Raw genomic sequence first — 22601 nt, forward strand, 5'->3', positions numbered from 1 at the left:
TCCAGAATTTCTCAGAGCCCCAACTTAATGGCTTCTTATACTTAACAAATAGAAGGCGGAATTCTTCAGACCTCGGTGATAACATGCGGACAATTTACTAACAAGCAGTGAGAATGTGGCATGGATATTTATGACGGTACCTACCACTGACTACTAACCATGGTGGGAGAAAAGCCGACCCGAATATCTATAGCCTCACTTGGCACATCTTAAAAATTTAGCATCAAAAGGGAGAACAAAGAAGCAAATGGAAAACAGTGCACATGAGCTAACAAATGCTGAAAGAATCTAGAGGCTTAGCAAATACATAAAAGACATGATCCAGATAAGGTATCACAACATCACACAGTAATCTACTTAATCCAGAATCAAAAGACATGCAGCAAATGACTGGGGGACAGCTGGACAGTGAAACATATACTCTCTGGTACTGGTGTAGGAGCGCAGTTTCTTTTTATGACAATTTATTGAAACTACTTTTATGTGTTATACATTTTGTTTTATGGGCAGATACATGAATAGACTTAAGAATATGTGTGTGTGTGGTGTGTGTGTATATATATATATATATATATATATATATATATATATATATATATTCATACATAGCAATGTTCTATATTGTTATTTATATTTTAGTTTTAGTTTTCCTAAACTATTGTTATATAGATAATATAGTAAATTTGGTTGGAGTTTTAAATATTATATATTTACTCATTTCAATTAGTATGATATTTGCCATAAAATATATATATTTATTTATATATTTATTTAATGCTGGTACATGAAGAACCAGACTGACCCCAGGGGATGGGCTTGGTGTTTTGACAGTCTGACCTTGCCACAAATCTTGAATTAAATGTGTTTATCATATTTCATAGCCGCCTGTAAACACATTTTCGAGAAGTGTCATTTTTGTTTGTAGAATCCAGATGTGCACGGAAGAGAAGGTTCTTATTGTTTGGAAACTGGAACTTGTGATAGGGGAATTGTGTGTATTAGTTTATTTTGGTTAATAGCTGGAAAGCTGATGTGTAAACAGCAAGACTGGAAATACAGTATGAAAGGGAACACAGCACAGGGGACCTGGCAGCAATAGTTAGCAGAGTGTATTTAGCAGCATGGGGTATACAGATGTGCAGCACTTCATTCCAGACACAACTGAGATGTGTTGCTGTCATAGAAAGAAAAGCAAAGGGGAGCATCAAAGTACAATAAAGAACAATACAGGGCTTGAAAGGATATAAGTAGTAAAAGCAATAGAAAAGATACCTACATCCAGTTTCCTTGGGAACGTGGGAACATAGCCATGAATATAGTCAGGAGGACACATACATGACATAGTCCAACTGAAGTCGTCTTCTCCATCTCCTGCACATTTATTCCTCCAGCTTCAGTAAACTTGGTAACTGGTGTATTTTTGCAGATATACTCTTCAGTATGGCTGTCTCTTCTCTGAAATCATTCCGGGATGTAATATTTACTGGATGTCAGATGCTCTCCGGATCTGATGCTGTCTTTGTTGAATGGAGACAAGGAGGACCAGTCCTTCTGCTTTAGGTGAGATCCTTCTCTGTGATTATATGTACTTTTGCCAATCCCCCAGCACACTGTGTTTCGTTACAATGGAATTCTTGTTGTGATTGGCCAGAAGTCTTAGAAATAACAATGCATCCATAGGGATAACTCTTATTGGCCAGCAAGTCCAGGAGTTGTGGTGGGAGGGTGCATAGGTCTTACTGCAGAATGACAGCTTCACTAACCAGAGCTTTGTGCTGCTATTCTGCAAACACAGACTAGAAACTGAATGAACAATGCACAAAGGTTATACATCTCACTTTACAGCACAATGGATTATCATTATTACAGGAGGTTTCTAATAATCAGAATATTGCAAGACAGCACGTTATACAATAATCGAGAAAATGATACAGGGTTCCTAGGACCAATATTATAATACGTCTCTTGGTGATTAGTAGATATAACACAAAGTATAGGTAGAAAACCACCAATTAGGCTCCAGATACAGTAAAACGTAGCTTTTACTTCAAGAAGATAAAATAACAGTACAAATTAAGTTATAAAAGTGTATGAGGGGGGAAAGGATACAGGTGAGTACCTACACTAACAATCCTGCCTGAATAGTAGGGGCTTCTATCACTGCGGATCGGGGATAGGGAGATAAAATTACAATATATGTTATATACATATACACAAGTAGTGGAAACCTCTCTTGCCAACGCATTTCTCCCCCTGTTTGCAGGGACTCATTAGGGAATAAGAGAAAACCATAATAGGGTACACAAGATAATATTAATACAAAAGATAGCACATGCAAAGGATATTATTAATGTTAGTACAGCACGTTAGTAGATGTCAACCAGTCTGGTGTATATGGTTATGTTTAGGTCACAGTCGGAGTCAATGTTTTGTCAGAGTAGGACACAGAGAATAGGTTGCACATATTAATACATAATAACAGTTATCATACAGCATCTCAGACAGAGAACCAATACAACATTATGTGTCTGAGACCATTATTGGACTTCTGTAGGGATTTTGTGCCGAGTTTATGATGTAGACACTGTAAAGAAGACAAATCCCAGCATCACTAAGAAGAATCCACAATTAAAACTAAAAAATGAATAAAGATACAGTATATGGTTGTGAGAGCTTACCAATGATAGCAAGCTACTGAGAGTATAGCAACCTAATGGAACAGATAATGTCCTTTCATCTTAAGGCACACAAGCCTACGGGCTCGTGATAATGACCTTTTATATGTAGATAGAGACTCCTAATACAAATACAAAAATATCCATCAATGACCCAAAAAGAGCTGAGGATAGATGTCAGACATTAGTGTCCCATACTGGGCCACTTACCTAAGAGAGTAGCTGGTACATATATATCTCGGGCCTTACAGTGGTGATACATCCTACTCAAATACAGAATGATACTGTATGCTAAAATGAAGCAGGAAACCTGTGTCAATGCAGAATACCAGAAAAACGCAATAGAAAAGAAAGGGGGGGGGGGCTATGATAGAGCTATGGTGAGGCACCCATATAATAAAGCTCAAGTGAAGCACCCAGGCCACAAAAAAATTATTGCCAGTGTGACAGCACTGGTAATGATTGCTGAGCATCGGCGTACTGACCTGGCATATAGATGGTGGATTAAGTAGTAGGATGATAGCCACAGATGTGCCACGGATGCCGCTGATGCACCGAGGATGCAGTTGGTGTGATGCCGCGCGTCCGGTGCTTTAAATGTTCCAAGAAGGCGTATCTTTGCGCATCACTTCCGGCCGGATGGAACGCATATCTGCGTCACCTCCGGTCTCATGGAATGCAGATGCACTCCACCTTCGGGAATGTGCCGCAAGCTAGACTGAGGCTGGAAGGATCATGTGACATAGTAGAAGAAAATACAGAAAAGTAGCTGGCAACTTGACATGTAAAAACCCGATCATACTCTAAATAGAGAGAGAAATTGTTGGGATAAAAAATCCCAACACTGATCATTAAGGTGCAGGATACGGAAATTATACAAGGTAATGGATATTACTGGACCGGAAAAGGAGGTTGGGAAGAAGGGAGGACTGAATGGAATTTAACACAAGGATATTCATAATCAATGAGATCAAATAAATGGTGCAAAGGACAAGGTGTCATTAAGGCCCAGAGGAGTCACAGTTTGTAGCCGATAGATCCATCTTGCCTCCCCTGATGTTATTTCTCAGAGTTTCATTGGCCTGAAATGAAATGTTAAAGGGAGAATCAGCATGGAGGAGGTGCATGTGGTTGGATAGGGTTTTGTCCCTTCTATTCTTTATGTCCCCCACGTGTTCTAGAACATGGCGTCTCACTTCTCTGTGGGTTTTGCCAACATACCCTTTTGGGCATGGACATGTGGCTAGATAAATTAGTCCCACAGTTTTAAAATTGGCACAATTAAAAATGTTTAATTCATGATTGTCTGTGTATCTTTTGAAGGTTTTTGACACTTTTATAAAATCACATGCCTTGCAAGTTCCACACCTGAATGTCCAGTAATGCTATGGTCCAACCAGGTCGATTAGTAAAGGAAACAAGGATGTCCAACACCCGACTCAAGAACGGGTCTTTATTATAAAGCCATAAGAGACATCACGGGAACATGGTAAAAGTGACGTTTTTCGACTTTACTTGAAAGCCTTAGTCATACGTATGACTAAGGCTTTCAAGTAAAGCCGAAACACGTCACTTTTACCGTGTTCCTGTGATGTCTCTTATGGCTTTATAATAAAGATCCGTTCCTGAGTCGGGCGCAGGACATCCTTGTTTCCTTTACTAATTTCTGGGACGATGTGGCAATGATCCGTGGTGGAGTAGTATTGGCTAGATTGCGGTCCCTCGAGTGTAGAAGTTGAACTCTGTCCGTTTTTTGAGCGCTTTGGTAAGCCTGCCTTAGTATTTTGTCCGGGTAGCCCCTTTCTTTGAATCTAGTTCTCATCTCTTGGGCTTTCACCTTAAATGCATGGTCAGAAGAGCAATTTCTTCTAATGCGATAGTATTGACCCTTAGGGATGCCTCTTTTTAATGTTGTTGAGTGATGGTTTTCCCACCTTAGTAAGTTGTTACCTGCAGTTGGCTTTCTAAATACTCTAGTATCGATGCCTCCATGATTGTTACGTTCAAGATTTACATCAAGAAAATTTTGAGTATTTTTATTTATTTCATGCGTAAATACAAGGCCAATGTTGTTGTTAAGTGTCACTAGAAATTCCTCAAATAATTGGGACGAGCCGGACCATATAATGGCGATGTCGTCAATATATCTGCCCCAAAATACTATATGATCTTGATATTGACTGTCTCCTCCCACCAGCCCAGGAACAAATTGGCATAGGTGGGGGGCCACTGGGTCATTGATGGATATTTTTGTATTTAACTTTAGGAGTCTCTATCTACATATAAAAGGTCAGTATCATGTGCCCTTAGGCTTGTGTGCCTTAAGATGAGAGGACATTATCTGTTCCATTAGGTTGCAACACTCTTCATATATCTTTATTCATTTTTAGTTTTAATTGTAGGATTCTTCTTAGTGATGCTGGGATTTGTCTTCTTTAGTGTCTACACCATAAACTCTGTGCAATATCCCTACAGAAGTCCAATAATGGTCTCACACACATAATGTTGTATTGGTTCTCTGTCTGAGATGCCGAATGATAACTGCTATTATGTATTAATATGCGCAACCTATTCTCTGTGTCCTACTCTGACAAAACATTGACTCCGACTGTGACCGAAACATAACCATATACACCAGACTGGTTGACATCTACTAACCCGCTGTACTAACATTAATAATATAATTTGCATGTGCTATCTTCTGTATTAATATTATCTTTTGTACCCTATTGTGGTTTCCTCTTATTCCCTGATGAACCCCTGCAAAGAGGGGGCGAAACACGTTGGCAAGAGAGGTTTGCCACTACTTGTGTATATGTATATATCGTGTACTGTAATTTGATCCCCCTATCCCCGATCCGCACTTAGTGATTGGAGCCCCGACTATTCAGGTAGGGTTGTTAGTGTAGGTACTCACCTGTATCCTTTCCCCCATCGTCATGCACTTTTGCTGTGTTCTTTTTCAGAATTTAATTTGTACTGTTATTTTATCTTCTTAAAGTAATAGCTAAGTTTTACTGTATCTGGAGCCTAATTGGTGGTTTTCTACCCATACTTTTAGACAGTACATTATGCCAAAATAGAAGAAAATGTGTTTGCCCATAACAGCCCCATTTATTAGAAAATACAGGGGGCGAGGAAACGCTTGTATTCCTAAACTGAACCAGAGCCACCACAGATCTAAAGAAATGAGAAATGTCTCCAAAGCAGATGTGAACCCAGTCTTAGAAATAAAATAATTGCATGTGATACCTGTAAGCAGAGTCCTGATCAGTGATTTTAGGGCACTATCTATGCATACAGTCAGGGACCCTGATGGCTCGCACAAAGACTTTTTGTGACCAGATTAACTGAATATCATTATAATAATGTATTTTCACAAAAAAAGTTAAAATAAAAGTAAATAATGGAATCAGTATACCTGTATGAATTCTTTTTTTTTTAAACCTTAATCTTTATTAATGTTTCTTTCAATTACAATCAATTTCTAAGTATTATGCAATATCCTGATTTACTCTCTGCATTCCAGCTATTTTGAAATACCTTAACCCCTTAAGGACCGGGGGGTTTTCCATTTTTGCATTTTCGTTTTTTGCTCCTTGCCTTTAAAAAATCATAACTCTTTCAATTTTGCACCTAAAAATCCATATTTTGGCCACCAATTCTACTTTGTAATGACGTCAGTCATTGTGTCCAAAAATCTACGGTGAAACGGAAAAAAAAATCATTGTGAGACAAAATTGAAAAAAAACGCCATTTTGTAATTTTTGGGGGCTTCCGTTTCTACGTAGTACATTTTTCGGTAAAAATGACACCTGATATTTATTCTCTAGGTCCATACGGTTAAAATGATACCCTACTTATATAGGTTTGATTTTGTCGAACTTCTGGAAAAAATCATAACTTCATGCAGGAAAATTTATACGTTTAAAATTGTCATCTTCTGACCCCTATAACTTTTTTTATTTTTCCATGTATGGGGCGGTATGAGGGCTCATTTTTTGCGCCGTGACCTGAAGTTTTTAACGGTACCATTTTTGCATTGATAGGACTTATTGACCGTGCGGTTTAATTAACGATATATTTTTATAATTCGGACATTTCTGCACGCGGCGATACCATATATGTTTATTTTTATTTTTATTTACACTGTGTTTTTTTTTATGGGAAAAGGGGGGTGATTCAAACTTTTAATAGGGAAGGGGTTAAATGATGTTTATTCACTTTTTTTTCACTTTTTTTTTTGCAGTGTTATAGGTCCCATAGGGGCCTATAACACTGCACACACTGATCTTTATCATTGATAATTGTTTTCTCATAAGAAACCAATGATCGATGATTCTACCGCATGACTGCTCATGCCTGGATCTCAGGCACTGAGCAGTCATTCAGCGATCGGACAGCCAGGAGGCAGGTAGGGGCCCTCCCGCTGTCCTGTAAGCTGTTCGGGATGCCGCGATTTCGCCGCGGCTATCCTGAACAGGCCACTGAGCTAGCTGGCATGCTTTCGGTTTCACTTTAGACGCGGCGTTCAACTTTGAACGCCTCGTCTAAAGGGTTAATAGCGCGCGGCACAGCGATCAATGCCGTGCGCTATTAGCCACGGGTCCCAGCTGTTGTTAGAGGCCAGGCCCGACCCGCTATGATATAGATCGTTATAGATCGGGAGTGGACACATGACGTTCCAGTACGTCATGTGTCCTTAAGTTGTTAAAGAGGTACTCCACTGTACTCTTTTTTAATCAACTGGTGCCAGAAAGCTAAACAGATTTGTAAATTACTTCTATTAAAAAATCTTAACCCTTCCAGGACTTATCAGCTGCTGTATGATCCACAGGAAGTTCTTTTCTTTTTAAATTTCCTTTCTGTCTGAACACAGTGCTCTCTGCTGACACCTCTGTCCATTTTACGAACTGTCCAGAGTAGGAGAAAATCCCCATAGCAAACCTATCCTGCTCTGGACAGTTCCTAAAATGGATAGAGGTGTCAGCAGAGAGCACTGTGGTCAGACAGAAAGGAAATTCAAAATAAAAAGATCTTCTTGTGGAGTGTATATCAGCTGGTAAGTACTGGAAGGATTAAGTTAAATCAGACCTGTCAGCATGTTTTTAAGGTGTAAAGTACGGTATTACTGTATAGGACTTTGGACCCTTAATCTGTACATAAGTCTCATTAATTATTTGACCGATCCAGCACCAATATATCAGAGTTTAAAAATATATGCAAATTAGGCTTTAGAGCCCACTGGGATTCCCCTAGGCTACTAGATTACAGGGGAGATGCAGGAATTACTGTACAGCCTAGTTGCTGTCATTCAGGAGGGAAGAGAAGCTGACCAGCACACAGAGGGGATTGACTAACTGATAAAGGGGCCCACAGTAGGGCAAAAAAGTATTTAGTCAGCCACCAATTGTGCAAGTTCTCCCACTTAAAAAGATGAGAGAGGCCTGTAATTGTCATCATAGGTATACCTGACTATGAGAGACAATGAGAAAAAAAAAATCCATGAAATTACATTGTCTGGTTTTTAAAGAATTTATTTGCAAATTAGGGTGGAAAATAAGTATTTGGTCACCTACAAACAAGCAAGATCTCTGGCTCTCACAGACCTGTAACTTCTTCTTTAAGAGTCTCCTCTATTTTCCACTTGTTACCTGTATTAATGGCACCTGTTTGAACGTGTTATCAGTATAAAAGACACCTGTCCATAACCTCAAACAGTCAAACTCCACTATGGCCAAGACCAAAGAGTTGTCAAAGGACACCAGAAACAAAATTGTAGACCTGCACCAGGCTGAGAAGACTGAATCTGCAATAGGCAAACAGCTTGGTGTGAAGAAATCAACTGTGGGAGCAATGATTAGAAAATGGAAGACATACAAAACCACTGATAATATCCCTCGATCTGGAGCTCCACGCAAGATCTCACTCCGTGGTGTCAAAATGAGTAGCAAAAATCCCAGAACCACATGAGGGGACCTAGTGAATGACCTGCAGAGAGCTGGGACCAAAGTAACAAAGGCTAGCGTCAGTAACACACTACGCCGCCAGGGACTGAAATCATGCAGTGCCAGACGTGGCCCCCTGCTTAAGCAAGTACATGTCCGGGCCCGTCTGAAGTTTGCAAGAGAGCACTTGGATGATCCAGAAGAGTATTGGGAGAATTTCATATGGTCAGATGAAGCCAAAGTAGAACTTTTTGGTAAAAACTCAACTCGTCGTGTTTGGAGGAGAAAGAATGCTGAGTTGCATCCAAAGAACACCATACCTACTGTGAAGCATGGGGGTGGAAACATCATGCTTTGGGGCTGTTTTTCTGCTAAGGGACCAGGACGACTGATCCGTGTAAAGGAAAGAATGAATGGGGCCATGTATCATGAGATTTGCTGTATCATCAGATTTGCATGTATCATCAGACATTCATGAAAAACAGCACCTTCCCTCTATAGTATCCACTATAGTATCTTTCAAGGCAACCAGTACTCAACTCTGCACTGACAAAGGGTTAGAACTACTCATATCTCACCACTGAGGGGATGGCTTTGTTCTGTGTAATGAGAATTTATTTGTGTCTGCATATCAATCACTGGCCTGGCCATCTCATGTCACTATTCTTCCGGTCATTACTGTTTTTTTTATTTTGTGTAAGGCTCAAAAATGGACAGAGTTAAATGAGCTGTTCAATACAGGGGGCCTCACAAGGGTAGGAAAGGTATTCTCAACATCCCCACTCTGCTGTGGGCCCCTTGTGTGTGTCTTATGTGTGTGGATCGGAAGGCCAGTTCATGTCCGGGTTATGTCCGGTTCACCTCTCTGGAGTAGGCTGAGCTGGGTCAGCTACTACCCCTACACTGGGATATCTCCTGGCACTACCAAGATTCTTATGTTTGCAAGAGAACACCAGCTGGAGGACCTCAAGCTAAACAAAACCAAAGCTCATCTGAGCAAAGGACAAGGGGGAGATTTATCAGAACCTGTCCAGAGGAAAAGTTGCCCATAGCAACCAATCATATCGCTTCTTTCATTTTTAACAAGGCCTCTGAAAACTGAAAGAAGCAATCTGATTGGTTGCTGTGGGCAACTCAGCAACTTTTCCTCTGGACAGGTTTTGATGAATCTCTGCCTTAGAGTCAATTCTGGGGCTCCTTGATACCATGGCTGAGGCTGTTTGAAGAACATGGCATTTAGCACGATGATGAATGGGCATGAAGACATGGTATTCAGGTTGGCCTAAAGTAGCTGAGAACGTTCATGCATGGCCATTTACTATGTTTAACTCTTGTCCGAGGTTCCTATTTGATGGACAAACATCCCTGAACCTCTCTGGCAGTTCCCACTTTACAAGCCCTTTTGAATGCCCAGAAAAATTAATTTAGAGACCTGCATGGACTCTTTCTTTGGGATCATACTGTGAAGCTACTGTTTTTTTTTTTGGCTTGCCAGTAAATGCCTTGTTACGAACTGTGAGAGAACATCTGTGCAGAACAGTCCAAGCTGGTTTGCAGAAGCTTTGCCATTAGGAATATTTCAGATATTGATGAAGTACAGGATTGACACCCCTCCTCTATCTGCTCTACCCTTAGTGTAGCTGCCTATCACTGAAGCTTCAGGCCTGTGCTTGCACTCTTCTCTCCTTCTAAGGCTGGGTTCACACTACGATTTGACAATACAGGAACCGGATCTGGCCGACCCAACCCGTATCTCATTCATTTCAATGAGCTGACAGGAGTCATATGGTGACTCCAGTTGGCTAATTTTTGCCCAATATTCGGTTTTGTAACCGTACCTAAAATTGCGGCATACCCGGTTTTAGGTCCGGTCAGAAAACCGGATACGGGGCAAAAATGGGACTGGACTGGAGTCACTATATGATTCCTGTCAGCTCATTGAAATGAATGAGGTATGGGCCTGGTCCGTCTGGGATACAGGAGGATCCGATTCCTGTATCGTCAAATCGTAGCGTGAACCCAGCCTTACTCTGGTTTGGTTAGTATGAGAAAGTTTTCTTCCTTCTGTAGGTCTTTTGGTATCCTGAAGAAAAGCTATATATTTTTTTCACTATACTTTTTATAAATTCTAAATGATTTTCAAGATCTCATCTTAATATCAATAGTATGCCTTTTCATTTGACACATAGTCATGGATTTGTAAAGCTCTTTACTTCTTTGTCTTTTGAAATGACAGTGCCTTGTCTTCTCCAGGACATTGGTACCTCTGAAAAATAAAAACAATCTGATTTGTTACTATTGGCGGCTGCATCACTCTTCCTCTACACAGGTTTTGATAAATATTCCCAAGTAACTATACATATATTCCTGTAACTGTGTTGCTCTCCATAGTAAACTCTATGTTGGGAACTGATCTCTTAATAGTCTTGTGGACACCGCTGATCCTGGACACCAGCTTCTCTTCCCGCCTACAATTAGCTACTAGAGGGCTTTAGATAAGTCAAAGCAGATGGTAAACATTATCGTCAGACTACAATATATTCCATCCCCTGGCTACTCTGAAAATGCTTTTCAACCCCTTGTTGTTACAGGCCTATCAGACCCTGCCTGTTAGTGACTGGGAGCAGTACAATTGCCTATGGGACGTTGTATGAGATTGGACTATATATCCTTGGATGTGTGTGGTTTCACAAATTGTCTATCTTGCAACATCTGGTCAGTTGTGTCATGAGTAAAATGTTGCCAGAGAAATACTAAACCCCAAAAGAAAAGTGTGAAAGAAATGTGAAACAACAGATGATATCCAAAATTGTAAATCAAGCTTTATTGAACGTCAAAAAAATACTTAAAAATTCTTATAAATGTTTCAATCGTCAAAGGTAATATATTGTATAGTGACAAAATCACATGATAGTGCTACAGCTCAGGTGCCATCAGGTGCTTAGCAAAAAAAATTCCTGCAAAAGAAAGATCTGGTGCCTCTTATTTTTTTGTTACTGAGAACAATATTACTGTAGTAATTCGGGCCTGTGCACTTTTTATTAGGTGAGATCACCAAGACCCTGTTACTATACATACCATCCTTTCTTCTCTGTCTCCGGGCATTGGCTCAATGGGTCATAATGCCATCAGAACTGTCATCACTGTCCAATCAGAGCCGACTGTGTCCATGCATTTAGTGACAAATCCTGTTGGCAAGAGAAGTGGTGATGCCCTGTTGTCAGCTTGTTCATACATTTCCAAAAGGAGTAGCAGGAATAGATTTTCTCCAATAGAACTAGAATGATAATTTGTGGATGTTCTGTGCATCTAAATCTTTGGACCATCCCTAAATTGGAAGAGGTTCCATGGATACTCACGGGGCAACAGAGTTTTATCTTGTACAGGTAAGTGCAGTCTGAAAAATAAACTCAGTAGCCTAAAGAAAGAATCCCGCACTCACCGCATCAGATCTCTCATGGCTCGGTCACATAACCTTCCAGGGATGGGGCAACAGGACTGGCGTGGGGCGCTCAGAGGCGACTGCCGGTGGTTTCACACAGATTAGTGCTCCAGAGGCCGGAAGAAGCATACTAATCTACGCAAAACCGCCAGCAGTTGCCTCTGAGCACCCCACGCCAGTCCTGTCACCCCATCCCTGGAAGGTAATGTGAACAAGCTGTGAAAGATCTGCCGATGCAGTGAGTGCGGGATTCTTTCTTTACACTACTGAGTTTATTGCCTTATATTGTGTCTCTGACATTTGTCCCAGCGCCTCCGTGACTCTCACCGGTTCTGAGGACCCGCTTTGTGGATCCATGCGTTTCTCCAGCTGGGACTCATTTGGTGTGTTGTAGCAGTGCCGCTTCGTGTTCTTTTGGGCTCGACAGTCTGAAAAATTCATGGTAACTTTATTCTTCGCGTTAATTTTGATTGTGAGAAAAGTAATATAGAGTCCATCAGAAGAAGAAGAATTTTAGTACCAGTAGAAAGATGTTGTGTTTGCTGGAGAAACTCTATGATGCCCAAAAGCAGAAGAAGGTGAATGACTTACCTGCACAATTTGAAATATATCAGTATCCCGCACTCCCAAAATTCATCATAATAATAGTAGGCAATATTATTTTTGTATGGGTCTACAGTGTAGACTCTGTACTTGACTGTACATTCTAAGTGTGAAAAGTGGAAAAGTGTAATAGCTTAAAGGGGTTATCTGGCCAAAGACATCTTATCCCCTATCCAAAGGATAGGGGATAAGGTGTCTGATCACGGGGGCCCGCTGCTGGGACCCCCCGTGATTTCCGTGCAGCACCCGCATTCTATGCGGGAGCTGCGTCTCCAGTGTCAGAAAGCTCTTAGTTTCTGGGACTGGAGATGTGACATTACGCCACGCCCCCTCCTGACGTCATGCCGTGCCCTTTCCATTCATTTCTATGGTCGTCACACACTCTCCCATAGACATGAATGGAGGGGGCATGGCATTACGTCACGTCTCCAGTCCCGGGAACAAAGAGCTTTCTGAGACTGGAGACGCAGCTCTGCATAGAATGCGGGTGATGCTCTTTGGCTAGATAACCCCTTTAACTATTACCAATAGATTAAACTGTAATTTAAAGAGGGTCAAATAATTAATTAATATGATTTTTATACCCTTTAAAGAGGAACCACAAAAAGAACCCCTGGGTGGGTTAGGGATCCCACTAATATATATCACACAAACCCGGGGCCTAAGCCCAGAGCACAAATCCCTTTAAGGTGAACCCCCCAAAATAAAATATAACTTTTATTGTATTATCATATAAAATGATGACAAGTGATTAAGACCACAAATTTCACAGTTCCAGATAAGTAATGAATTCTGGGATTAACCCAGTAGTTTCCTGTCTTATGGGTCTGCAGTACCCAAACAAATGGAATCTGTGAAATTGATTAAAATCTGAAATTTTGCCTCCTCTACTAGTTTCGGCGCACCTGCGCCATCCTCAGGAGGAATATGCGGCAAAAACCTTTTTGCCGCATATTCCTCCTGAGGATAGCGCAGGTGCGCCTGAAACTAGTAGAGGAGGCAAAATTTCAGATTTTAATCAATTTCACAGATTCCATTTGTTTGGGTACTGCAGACCCATAAGACAGGAAACTACTGGGTTAATCCCAGAATTCATTACTTATCTGGAACTATGAAATTTGTGGTTTTAATCACTTGTCATCATTTTATATGATAATACAATAAAAGTTATATTTTATTTTGGGGGGTTCACCTTAAAGGGATTTGTGCTCTGGGCTTAGGCCCCGGGTTTGTGTGATATACTTTAAAGAGGAAGTCCCACAATTTACTTCTTATCTCCAATCCAAAGAATAGTCAATAATGGTCTAATCGGGGGGGGGGGGGGGGGGGGGGGAGGTCTGACCGCTGCGATACCCCACAATCATGTATCTCTGGCTCTCCCATAGAGATGCATGGAGGGGGTGTCAACCCCTGTTCCATGCATGAGGAAAGCCAGGGTGCTGTGCGGGAGATCGTGGGGTGTTGCAGTGGTCGGACACCCAACGATTAGACACTTATCCTCTAATTAAAGGATAGGGGGAAGCAAAGTGTGAGAGTACCCCTTTAAGGCTTAAGGTAACAGCCTGTTTCAGCCTTGTGGACACAACCAATTTTTATTTTTGCGTTTTAGTTTTTTTCTCCTCGCCTTTTAGCAGGGTTGTTTTGACCTTAATCACCAAGCCCCATTTTTTTTTATATGACATATCTTTTTATGTGGTAATATCTGTGGAATGTTTTTACTGAGCAAAGTTTTTTTGTGGCATTTCACTTTATATTAGTGGTAAATTTATGTTGATACATGCAGCCTTTTTCATGAAAAAGGCCAAAATGTTGGTTACATTAGCTTTTTTCTAGATTTTTGGCACGCTCGTCACTCTTTTTCTTGATTAAATTGGCACGCTCATTAAAACAAATTTTTGCTATTGCACTCCTTATTGTAAATAAAAAATATTTCTAATATACTTTGGTTAAAAAAATGAAGTTTTCTATGTTTTATTTGTGCTTAAAAAAGCTCAAGAGCACATTTCCCCCTCATCTCATACACAGACTTAGGACCAAGATCCAAACACAGGAAGTGCAGGCTGGAGTGCTGAGGGGGAGGGGGGGGGGGGGTTCCAACCAACAGCATATGGCAGTTAAATGTGAGAGGAGCTATGATTGGATGAGGCTGGACACCCCCCCCTCAGCACTTCAGGCTGCACTGTATGTGTTTGGACCTCGGTCCTAAGTCTGTGTATAAGATGGGGAAAATGTGCTCTTGAGCTTTTTTTAAGCACAAATAAAACATAGAAAACGTAATTATTTTTTTTTTAAACAAAGCATATGAGAAATATTTTTAATTTACCATAAGGAGTGCAATAGCAAAAATTATTTTAATGAGAGTTACCCTTTAAGCTTAATTAGGAAGACAATTTCGCACATTGCAATACCAAATATGTTTATGTTGGTTTTTCCTTTTCTTTTTTTTATTTGAAAAAAAGTGAAAAGGGCTTTTTCATATTTTTAAAAACAAACACTTTTTTAAATCTTTTTTTTTGTTTTGTTTTGTTTCTCCACTTTTGTAAGTAATCATTAGATTTCTTATACTGGTCAATGTTATGCTATTCTATGCCACTGATCAGTTAGATCGGCACTCTAATAGTAGAGCCTGCCATAGACAGACTCTTTTAGCAGATCACTGAGTGACAAGCACAGAGGCCTCTGGCTGCCATGGAAACCGATAAGCACCTGACAGGTACAGCACCTGTCATTTAATTTCCTAAATGCTGCGATCGCTATTGATTACCACTTTAGGGGTGAAATGACTGACCTCAGCATTATCGCCAATGTCGGTCTGGACTGTGTGTGCTGACTGCTGATCGCAGCTGTATCTCACTGTCTAAGAAACGAGCTTAGCTTTATAAGCTTGCTTTATAGACACAATGCATTACCAAGACATATACTGTATGTATGGCAAGTGTTATTAAGTCCCAGGTAGCCATTCTCTACATATACATCACATACGTATCATTCACATGAATGCCAAGACCCAAGCTTTCCCAGCAGCATATTGATCAGAGCATCATATTACCTCTTCCCATTGTGCATCCAGGTGCCATTACTTCTCCAGATTAGCAATGCACATGCATCTACCTATTTCATTTCTGCATGGCTCAGTTTTGAAGCTGACTTGCCAAATGAAGGCACTATTGTCAGTGGATATGGGTCAGTATGCAGCAAGTTGTTTTTTCCCATTTGTTCTTCTAGATAAGCTCTTACTGGTCACTGGTTCACCAGTTGTCCTTTTTTGGGCCAATTATGCCATATACTATCCATTGCAAAACAGCAACAAAACAGGGCCTATCATTTTAGACATGCTTTTTATCCAGTTGGCAAAATGTTACCATAGTTAAATTGCTAAGATTCTTATGTATGCCTATTTTTCCTGCTTCTAAGGTTACAAGTGTTAAAGGGGTACTCCAGTGGAAAAAAAAATTTCAATCAACTGGTGCCAGAAAGTTAAACAGATTTGTAAATTACTTTTATTTAAAAATCTTAACCCTTCCAGTACTTATCAGCGGCTACAGAGGAAGTCCTTTTCTTTTTTAATTTATTTTCTCTCTGACCACAGTGCTCTCTGATGCCACCTCTGTCCATGTCAGGAACTGTCCAGAGCAGGGGAAAATCCTCATAGCAAACCTCTCCTGCTCTGAACAGTTCCTGAAATGGACAGAGGTGTAAGCAGAGAGCACTGTGGTCAGACAGAAAGGAAAGAACTTTCTCTGTAGTTTCCAGCAGCTGATAAGTACAGTAAGGATTAAGATTTTTAAATACAAGTAATTTACAAATCTGTTTAACTTTCTGGCACTAGTTGATTAAAAAAATTGTTATCCACTGGAGTACCCCCCTTTTTTTTTTATCTTAGAGCCGAGGAACGTGCTCTCGAATCACCCAAAGTGCAAGAAAAAGTGCAAACGTGTTACACAAAAAAAACATACACAACGGATGCGGTCTAACGCAAGCCCTTCTCCGATAGGAGAGAGGTCCCCCAACAAACCTTACCCTTCGCCTCCGGACCAAAAGGTACCTGCGAGGTTCCAGGTTCAATATCCCTTTTCGCCGAAGCTACTAAGCGACCACAAATGCTCCCGGCATCCCCCTTGGCATTAGCCAAGGTATCTGCCCGCAGAGCCGATAACGGTTGGCATAGGCGTGCGCACGGGGTGTGCCGGGTGTGCCTGGGCACACCCTAATCAAGACCAGGCTCCGTCAAATTCGGGATATCCAGGGAGCGTAGGAATCAGGGGGACACATCCCCCCAGAAAATCATGCAGGGGGACAGATCATGGGGTAATCCTCCGCAGTTCTGCCCGCAGACTTTGCTGTATTATATGCTCCCTGGGTCTATTTAACCCAGGGAGGCATTTATAGCTGTTCACTCTCTGCCGGAGCTTCTGAACTGTCTGCGCACACAGTTCAGAGAAGGCCGTGACCCCTTCCCAGACGCAGGCGCTGATGACGTCAATCATCAGCGCCTGCACTGTGGAGAAGAGAGAACGCGGCACGGCTCCTCAGGAGATCGCTGCGTGGGACTAGGTGAGATTTTTTTGTTATTTTCTTTGGTACTTTGGGATGGGGAATCGTGTGGGGTGGGGTGGGGTGGGCTTTTAGTCACAATACACAGTGTTACTTCACACTTACTCTACTGCAGTTTTTCCCAACCAGGGCGCCTCCAGATGTTGCAAAACTACAACTCCCAGCATGCCTGGACAGTCTTTGGCTGTCCAGGCATGCTGGGAGTTGTAGTTTTGCAATACCTGGAAGGCACCCTGGTTGGGAAACACTGCTCTACTGGACCCTTTTCACATAGACACGCTATTATGCAGTTACTTCTATGAATTTTTATTACTGCTCTTTATTTTGCAGTCCAATTATATGTGAGTTAATGTCCTTTGTATGTTTAGTTCACAAATAGAGCAACTGATGGAGTGCACTTCATACAATCATAGATGCAGAGCCTCTAGTGCAGTGGTCTCCAACCTGCGGACCTCCAGATGTTGCAAAACTACAACTCCTAGCATGCCCGGACAGCCAACGGCTGTCAGGGCATGCTGGGAGTTGTAGTTTTGCAACATCTGGAGGTCCGCAGGTTGGAGACCACTGCTCTAGTGTTATTCAAAGTGCATATATAATTAGGTGTTCCTGGATTTTTTTTTGTAAACTGCGCATTCATAAACATAAGATGCATAACTTTGCCTTGATGTCAGGACCCTTCTTGTATAATTGCACAAAGTCCTGTGTATTACATCGGGTCCCTATATTAGCACCAGATTATGTATTCACTGTTCACTTTATTGCAGATGTCCCAACACTGCGCTATTGCACTAGTGCCCGTCACTCCATTTCCTAATCCACATATGTACACAGCTTCCTTTGTTATGCATTGGCTGCAGATTGTATAACACTCTGCCATTGCACTTCGCTGTTTCCTAGTGGTAGCTGGTTTCAAGTATTTGGGCTCCGTTCACATTGCCATAGGCGATCCTACATGCTTTAATTAATCAGGGATCACGTTGTAGCGTGTATTCTTCTAATATCGCTTCCCGGGCCACCAGTGATGGGCACTAATGCAATAGCGCAGTGTTGGGACGTGAACAGTGAATACATTACCTGGTGCTAATATAGGGACCCGATGTAATACACAGGACTTTGTGCTACTATACAAGGGTCCTGACATCAAGGCAAAGTTATGCACCTTATGTTTATGAATGCGCAGTTTACACAAAATGTGAAACAGTAACACCTCATTATATGTGCACTATGAATAACACTAGAGGCTATGCATCTATGATTGTATGAAGTGACTCTATCAGTTGCTCTATTTGTGAACTAAACATACAAAGTGTGAAGTAACACTGTGTATTGTGATCTGACTTTGCCTACATGCTATCTACCTAGCTATCAATCCACCTAGCTACCAACTGACCTAGCTAGCTAAAAACCAACCTACATACCTTTATAGGCACTGATTTGAATAGGGACCTTCCATATGATAAAATATACCTTTCATTAAGTTCCATTTAACCCCTTAACGATGAAGGACGTAAATGTATGTCCTGATGACGTGGTACTTGATGCACCAGGACGTACATTTACGTCCTAAGCATAACCACGGGCATCGGAGCGATGCCCGGATCATGTGCGGCAGGTCCCGGCTGTTGATCGCAGCCAGGGACCCGCTGGTAATGGCGGACATATACGCGTGCGGCGTGAGTTTGTGCTTTAGGGTACACACCCTAATGCAATAGGCTGCGCACGCCTATGACGGTTGGTACCCTGCCAAAGCAGGAGTACCCGGGGTGTTTGCAGTGAGGTGCGGAACCTAATGGCCACACACACCTCCCCTAGACCACCAGGAGGGACACCCAGAAGGGCTACCACATCCTGACAAATCCTGTGGACACAAAACATGCAAAAAATGACATAGTGAGACAAAAAGAAATAAATAAGTGAATGTGTGCAGATATACTGCCCGGACATCCGGCCGGATCTATAAAAATTTCTCTGATCCTGGCCAGAAGGCTGGGAATCAAGAGATGAGTGCCACAAAGGTGAAGAGATCATGGTGCCCGTGCTTTAACTCAGTGAGCCAATGCTCCCAGTGAGTTTCAGCACCTCGGGGTCACCACTCCCCGAAGCACTAAAGTACCTCGGCTCTAGACCCTCTCAGCCTCATGGCGAGAACCGAAGGGGAACAGGTCACGTCGGGGCAGCCGTCGAGCTGATTTCTCAGAACCAGCCCCGGAAAGCGCTGGTACACCTGCACCCTCCATGCAGCATCCATCCCCACCAGCCCCACACCGGCATGGTTGTCCATCGGCATGAAACTAATAAGAACACATACTACACTTGATATTAGCCAAAAGGCCACTGGAGTACCCCTTTAAGAACTAACTGTTCATTTACTGCCTGAAGTATTGCACCTATTAAAGGAAATCTGTCATCAGTATCACCCGCACTAACCTGTCATACAAGCTTGTAGTGTGGGTGACACTGAGCAAAACGATACTTACTATGTACCGAATCGTCCAGCCGTTCTGCCGTTATTTTGCTTTTTCTTTATATGTAAATGAGGTCCTTGGGCAGAGCTATGGCTGAAGCTCCGGGTACCCCTACGTCATCTATCCAAAGGATAGGGGATGAGATTCCTTGATCGCGGGGATCCCGGGCTGGGGACCCCTGTGATCTTGCACGCCACACCCCATTTAAAATCAGTCCTCGGAGCGTGTTCGCCTCCGGGTCTGATTACTGTCAATCATGGGGCTGGAGCGTTGTGACGCCCCCCTCAATGGAAGCCTATGGGAGGGGTCGTGACAGCTGACGTCACAACGCTCCGGCCCCATGATTGACAGTAATCAGACCCGGAGCGAACACGCTCCGGGGACTGATTTTAAATGGGGGGCCCCAGCGGCGGGACCCCCGTGATCAGGCATCTTATCCCCTATCCTTTGGATAAGATGTCTAAGCGCTGGAGTACCCCTTTAAGGGTGTTTTCACATGTACGGTATCTTGCATAGATTTGATGCACAGGATTTGAAGCTGCAGATTTCAGTATACACTAAATGACTGAATATGTGCAGGATACTGTACGTGTGAATACACCGATAGGCATGTTCCTATATTTCTTTTTACAACATTTGGGTGCAGAACAGAACAAAAGAAGTCTGTGTATGTGCCATAAAAAGTAAAATGCAACAATCAAAGTTCAGTAGATAATATGTACACATGGAAAAATACACGATGTGTAAAAAAATGACTCAATTTCCGTAGTAAAATAAGTTTCATGCTGCTTTTATGCTCCACATGCAGAAAGTGCCAGTAGTCCCAGAATCTTATTGAACTTTGGTACAAGTTTGCTGTACATCTCAGGAGTACAAGCGATTTAAAATATCCATACATCAACATGTGAGTGGAATTTCTTGAAAATATTTTTTTATTTAAATTCATAAAATAAATATGTTTCTGGTGAGTGATGAAAGGTGTTAAAGACTTATATTTGAATGTTGTAGAAAAATTCCTTAAGGGCACTCAAAATATAAAAGTGAATGCAATATTTTGGCAGCTGCAGTAAAATGCCATCAAAGCAGAATTCTAAGTAACTACCATGAATTTTACATACTTGATTAAATGTTGATGATACTGGCCTTGCAATGAGTACATTATTTATAATGGCAGCATTAAATACATAGAAGTAGTGCTCTAGAAGCAGGCAGAAGCCTTCACACCTTGGTTACATACCATTAAAGGTCACAGGTACTTGTTAAGGTCCGCAGGCGTTTAAGAATAGTTTTTGTAACATTTAAAGGCAGCTGGCAGAATTTGATAAATCACTTGTTTAATCTTTGTCTACGTTGTAGGGAAGATGTCAAATCTAAAAGCATTGTACTTTAGCAGTCAAACTATTTCTTCCAAGTATACCGCAGATGCCACAGGGGATCTTTTATTCTATTTCCAAAATAAAATAAGCCTTTAAATATATCTTTATGTAAAATAAAAAAATAAATAAAGCAATTAATGCTATAGATGTCAAATTTACTATAAATGACTGTTGAGAGCAACTAAGAAATTACTAAAGAAAAACCTAAAAAGGGCAAAAAAAAAGTTATAACTATCATTTGTTAAATGAAATGCCAATATAGATTTTCTGTGATCTATGATTTTTATAAATAGGAGATATAGCACTTTTAAGATAATCATCAATTTTTAATCATAGTGAATGAAGACCGTACATGGCAATGGCACATCACAAGCCAAATTAAGTTATTGTGCTCTTCTTCCTCCTACATGCCATCAATAATGCTGTACTCTAAATCCTCAGCACAGTGCCAGCCTGCACAGTTCAGTGCAGGGAGAAGGGCTTGTAAAAAGGTGCTCTCCTGTGATTTCATAGAGGAGTAAGGGAAAGGAAGTTCATGAAATGTGTAATGCTGGCAAATAGACCAGTTCTGGTGCCTGCTCTTGAAATGGAGAGAATGCTAAATAGCTATGCACCATGAAGGGGTCTTTCAGGAGCTCAATAACAGCCGTGAGAACCACACTGAATGGTTTATCTATCAAAATCATGAAGGTTTTTACAATTATTTTGTAAGTACAGGTACGATTTAAATCAGTGTTTTTTTTTCCAGCCTGTGTACCTCCGGCTGCTGCAAAACTACAACTCTCAGCATGCCTGGACAGCCAAATGCCAAAGAAATATGCTGCAGTCAATCTTTGGCATGTAAAGCACTGCTGAGGCAAGTAATTGTCTGCACAGGTCTCCTGGGTATATGGGTGCATCATCACTTAAATAAAATAAACATTCAAGTCTCAAGAGTCCAAAAGGAGGAGCCACCAATGATTCTCATATTATAGTCTATTAAAGAAACACCTAAACATACTTACATGGCTGTTTTTGTACCCTGAAAAGACTATAATAAACAGTGGCTATGAATCCGTAGCCACTTCGCTACCAAGAATGAGGACCCAATGCCCATATTTTGCATTGCATCATTAAAATATTTATCTTCATTAACTTTTGAAGGTTTATCAAGACTCAGATCTCATATATACTTTTTCAATGGTTTTATTGAGTACAACTAAATATGTATTTTTATTTAATAAAATACAATCTGCCATTACTTTTGGCATCCCCCTAAGAGATAACACTGCTATACAGGCAATGTGGTGAACAGATTAAACATACATATGTTGCCAATCTAAGTGGGCGTATAAGGCTAATTTTCCACTTGTTTTTTCCCCCTGCGTTTTTTGTGTGGAAAAAAACGCCAGAAAACACACCAGTGAAATTTCCTGCATCTGACATTTTTTCTGGTGTCTTCTCTGTCGTTTTTGCATTTGAGTGGAAATTGCATTTTTGGCCCCTTTGGCGTTTTTGTTTTCAAAATTTGTTGGCTACCCTCCCTCCCCCCCCCCCCC

The 22601-nt window shown here is 41.3% G+C and overlaps 1 protein-coding gene and 1 long non-coding RNA gene across 2 annotated transcripts in view; one reads left to right on the forward strand and one right to left on the reverse strand.

The window, feature by feature from the left end:
- Window positions 1-1368, reverse strand: part of WNT16 (Wnt family member 16) — a 17854-nt gene extending 16486 nt beyond the window's left edge. The window contains exon 1 of the mRNA XM_056573821.1: window positions 1277-1368. Within this exon, the coding sequence (XP_056429796.1) occupies window positions 1277-1368 (92 nt within the window). The remainder of the gene's footprint in view (window positions 1-1276) is intronic.
- Window positions 1-22136, forward strand: part of LOC130369088 (uncharacterized) — a 22851-nt gene extending 715 nt beyond the window's left edge. Inside the window, exons 2-4 of the long non-coding RNA XR_008892664.1 lie at window positions 1427-1560; window positions 20496-20591; window positions 21812-22136. This is a non-coding gene — a long non-coding RNA (uncharacterized LOC130369088). The remainder of the gene's footprint in view (window positions 1-1426; window positions 1561-20495; window positions 20592-21811) is intronic.
- The last annotated feature ends 465 nt before the right edge of the window (window positions 22137-22601 follow it).

The sequence above is a fragment of the Hyla sarda genome, chromosome 4 (genome assembly GCF_029499605.1).
Source record: "Hyla sarda isolate aHylSar1 chromosome 4, aHylSar1.hap1, whole genome shotgun sequence".
In the NCBI taxonomy this organism is placed as follows: domain Eukaryota; kingdom Metazoa; phylum Chordata; class Amphibia; order Anura; family Hylidae; genus Hyla; species Hyla sarda.